This window comes from Eimeria mitis, genomic scaffold (assembly GCF_000499745.2).
Source record: "Eimeria mitis Houghton genomic scaffold, Emh_scaff11612, whole genome shotgun sequence".
In the NCBI taxonomy this organism is placed as follows: Eukaryota; Apicomplexa; class Conoidasida; order Eucoccidiorida; family Eimeriidae; genus Eimeria; species Eimeria mitis.
In genome coordinates, this window is record NW_024012201.1 from 1 (window position 1) to 975 (window position 975).

Here is a 975-nt window from a genome sequence, read left to right on the forward strand (position 1 = left end):
ATATATATATATATATATATATATATATAATATGTAAAAGGTGTATATAACTATGTCTATGTGTTGCTGCAAAAGTCGACTAAGAGCTGCATGCAGATATCTATACACCCATATTTATCTATGCATACTCCTCTTTCTGCTGCAGTAGCTTCTGCTGCTGCTGCTGGTGCTGCTGTTGCTGCTGCTGCTGCTGCTGCTGCTGTTTGCTGCAACGCGAGACACACGCTGTCTGTACACCCTGTGGTGGTGTAAAAAACGAAAAAAAAATAAATTTATATTTCAGAGGAAAAGCAAAAAACTTTATATAAGCAAAAAGAAATGGAAATAAAGCAGAAGAAGGCTGCTGCAGAAGAGCAATTAACCTGCTGCTGCTGCTGTTGCTGCTGCTGCTGTTGCTGCAGCTGTGCTGCAGATGTTGCTGCAGCTGTTGTTGCAGCTGTTGCTGCAGCTGTTGTTGCTGCTGTTGCTGCGGCTGGTGCTGCAACTGTTGCTGCCGTTGTTGCTGCCTCTCTTGATGCAGCTGTTGCTGCGACTGTCCCTGCAGCTGTTGCTGCAGCTGTTGCTGCAGCTGTTGCTGCAGCTGTTGCTGCAGCTGTTGCTGCAGCTGTTGCTGCTGGTGCTGCTGCTGCTGCTGCTACATGCTGCTTGGATTAGCAGCAGCAGCAGCAGCAGGAGGGGAGGCAGCCGTAGCAGAAGCAGCAGCAGCACGCAGCTGGGCGGCGCGAGCTGCAGATACACCTCCTCGGGTGTCTGCTTCCATTTGTCTCCTTTCTGCTGCTTCAAGTCGTTGCTGCAGCAGCAGAAGCAACAGCAGCAGCAGCAGCAGCAGCAGCAATAACAACAAGAAGAAGCGGCAGCAGCAGCAGATATACTGGCCTCGGTGATGCAACAGAGGCAGCAGCAGCAGCAACTCGCAGCGATCACACTAGCAGCACACGCAGGGGCTGCTGCTGCTGCTGTTGCTGTTGCTGCTGC

At 50.9% G+C, this 975-nt stretch overlaps 1 protein-coding gene across 1 annotated transcript; it reads right to left on the reverse strand.

Annotated features, from left to right (window-relative positions):
• Positions 1-118: 118 nt before the first annotated feature.
• On the reverse strand, positions 119-760 carry EMH_0100500 (uncharacterized protein; the record flags this gene model as incomplete). Its single annotated transcript, XM_038022186.1, has 3 exons — positions 119-206; positions 363-634; positions 737-760. The coding sequence occupies 3 exons, from the start codon at positions 758-760 to the stop codon at positions 119-121; spliced, it is 384 nt and encodes a 127-aa protein (XP_037878040.1).
• Between the last annotated feature and the right edge of the window lie 215 nt (positions 761-975).